General features: G+C 40.6%; 1 protein-coding gene across 3 annotated transcripts in view; it reads right to left on the minus strand.

Annotated features, from left to right (window-relative positions):
* Positions 1–242: 242 nt before the first annotated feature.
* LOC119317846 overlaps positions 243–2,987 on the minus strand; it is a 12,540-nt gene continuing 9,795 nt past the window's right edge. For all 3 annotated transcript variants that reach the window (XM_037592346.1, XM_037592345.1, XM_037592344.1), the window contains 6 exons: positions 1,691–1,774; positions 1,419–1,603; positions 1,199–1,337; positions 1,031–1,090; positions 857–928; positions 243–774 (listed from right to left, as the gene is read on the minus strand). In XM_037592346.1, the coding sequence (XP_037448243.1) occupies positions 661–774; positions 857–928; positions 1,031–1,090; positions 1,199–1,337; positions 1,419–1,603; positions 1,691–1,774 (654 nt within the window). In that variant the 3' untranslated portion in view covers positions 243–660. The remainder of the gene's footprint in view (positions 775–856; positions 929–1,030; positions 1,091–1,198; positions 1,338–1,418; positions 1,604–1,690; positions 1,775–2,987) is intronic.

The following is a 2,987-nucleotide window of genomic DNA, read 5'->3' on the forward strand; positions in this document are numbered from 1 at the left end:
CACGCCCCCATGGCCCCATGTCCATATGTTCCAACCACCGCTTCTGTAGTCCTGACGTGCATGGTTACCATCCCTTAATGCTCCAATTGACACGGGTAAAGATTATACAGCAGTCCCCTCAGCAACAAAAAAAAAGATTATACAACAACTTAAATGCTGGTGTTTTGCTATATCGGGAGATAGCGATTAACAAAGAAGAAAAACAACAACTCATCCAGTAAATAAAGGGCGCAAAACGACGATAGAAACTCAAAATGTTATCTTTATTACACACCGACACAGGCAATACTATAGCATCATTGTGGTCTGGAAACATTGGAGGGCTATAATGAAAAAAAATACTAAATTGAGTTGAAGTCCAAGGAATTAGTGCCATACAACAACTGAAACTTTCTGGTGCTACTTACACCTGGGTCAGGCTCTTGCAGAGCTGGAGCAAATTTGTAGCTCAGCGTTGCAATGTTGGAAAATTGGGGAATCCTCGGTAGTACCAGCTACAGGAAAACTTGGAATTTGTCGTTTGACTTGATATTTTGCTATTTGTACAGGATCACTGAGAGGCTGTATAAATAGGCTCTGGGCGAAAAATGGGGGCCGACTTCCTGTCACTAAATAGGCAGCCTATTGATTTTACAAACAACACTTTGCTACTGTAACATGTCAGTTGCCAAACCCAAACGGCGATTTTGTCCTGCTGCCATCTTCACCATACTGTTCGTTCCATTTTCTTAATTCGTTCATACTTGTTGCGTTATGAGATATAGACGGGCTTACCTGCATAGGGGATACCAATGTAAGAGTAGTAGTGGGAAACACAAAACTTGGTGATTTTAGGAAAATTGATGAGCCTACATACCTTGGCTTTTGCCTGTATAAAATCATCCAATACAAGGGGTCTTAAGTGAGTGCTGTTGCTACTCACACGTCCCTACAGAAGACAGTAAACATGCAAGGAATTAAGAGATGCACACAAGTTTTGATGATTATGAACATGTTCGCATCAAGCCGACAGTTAAAAGGGCATAACTACCTTCTTTTCTTCTTCTAGAAGTTCCTGAACTGGCCTGTATGCTGAAGCTATGCATAGGTTCTGCACATTAAACATTTGAATGATTGCACACAAAAAAGAACAAAAACAGAACGGTTTCACTTTCATTCAACTACAGGGAAGAAGGTAATGAAAGCTCTTGTTTAATACCTTCAGATCACTTCCTGAATAACCTTCTGTCACATTAGCAAGTTCATCGAATTTAAAATCAGATTCTAAGTTTTCTTTAGCCAGTAAAATCTTGAGAATTTTCTTTCGGTTTTCCGCATCTGGAAGGCCAACATATATCCTGTACAGAATGAAACAGGTGAACACCTTGCTAGATCAACATAGCTTGTTTGAAAGCAAAGAGCACAAGAACGTATATTACCGTCTAGGTAAACGCCGTATAACAGCATCGTCTAAATCAAATGGACGATTCGTAGCACCAAGAATAAGGATCCGTTGGTTCTCTTTGGACCTTAGACCATCCCAAGCTGCCATAAATTCATTCCGCATCTTCCTTGTTGCTTCATGCTCAAGTGCACCCCCTCTGGCGCCAAGTAAGCTGTCAACCTGACATATCAGATGAAATTGCATCATACCAAGAGATTGTTCATAACCAAGGCAGTGGTAAGCATTTTCCTATTGAAATGAACATACCTCGTCTACAAATATGATGACAGGAGCTAGTCGGCTAGCAAAAGAGAAAAGTGCCTTCGTCAACTTCTCAGCATCTCCAAACCACTGTAAAAGAAAATAGAGCAGTGAGATTTTTGCTTTGAAATAAGCTTGTAGCTGTATGGGATAGTGCAGGTGGATGATCCCATCTTCCAAGGGATCATACAAATCCTTTGTTTGTTCACTGTTGCAAGGGCATATAAGGTCCAAGTATCACAATTTAGCACCTTATGGGAACAGAACAAAAGAACATTATCATGAGTTCCTTCCATCCACCTATCACCAAATTATTCATATCATACATTCAATCAAACACAAGGATGTGCTTTCATCCTGCATCATCGGCTCATCGCATGCTCCAAACACACAGTACAAAGTGAACTAATGGTGTGAACCCTTCAGCATGGTCCAGATTCATAGACAGAAACTTCATGCACTTGATGACCCATCAAATCAGTAGGTTCCCTCATTTCATGTAAGAGAACATGCAACTTTTCAACAAGCAGTACAAAAGAAATACCTCAGTCAGTTAAGTAACATACTCCCTCGACCCTCCATTCACAAATGTAAGTTGTTCTAACTTTTTTATGAATCGGATGTATATAGACATGTTTTAGTGTGTTTGTTCACTCATTTCAGTCCGTATGTAGTCCATATTGAAATATCCAAAACATCTTATATTTGTGAACGGAGGGAGTAGTTTATAGTTTACAAGAAAAATTAACCAGACAAGTGTGTTTCCAATTATTGTCTGTCAACCAGGATTTTACATCCAGTTCAGGCGAGCTCTGGTTGGGGACAGATGGGTCGCATGGCTTAGTTTAGTTCAAAGGTTGATGGAGGTCACCTTATCTAACGAGCCTGATTCTTTCCGATGGAGATTAAGCTTCTTCGGGTGTGTGCCTAGGTGGGGTGGAGCCCAATACTGCGGCGCAAATTCGTGTGGGAGTATGTGCATTACTTTGGGCTATTTGGAACTGTCGAAATGATTTTGTGTTTAACAAAACAAAGATTCAAAAAAGATTGTAAGTTATCTACAGAGCGTCTGGATGGATCCTTACATGGTCATTACTTCACCATGCGGACGTGAGGGAACTTATTGCCTGTGGGTGCAACCCTTGGGAGACGGTAGCACAGGATACGTACAACTGATTTGGATGGCGATCCAGTACTAGGATATGTGTGTAGGCATTTTATCCTATTTTGGCCGATTGTGGCTTTTGGACTTGTAATTTTGTTTTTGCTTTTGTTGGAGATTGTTACTCGGAACTTTCTAATA

The sequence above is a fragment of the Triticum dicoccoides genome, chromosome 6A (assembly GCF_002162155.2).
Source record: "Triticum dicoccoides isolate Atlit2015 ecotype Zavitan chromosome 6A, WEW_v2.0, whole genome shotgun sequence".
Classification (NCBI taxonomy): Eukaryota; Viridiplantae; Streptophyta; class Magnoliopsida; order Poales; family Poaceae; genus Triticum; species Triticum dicoccoides.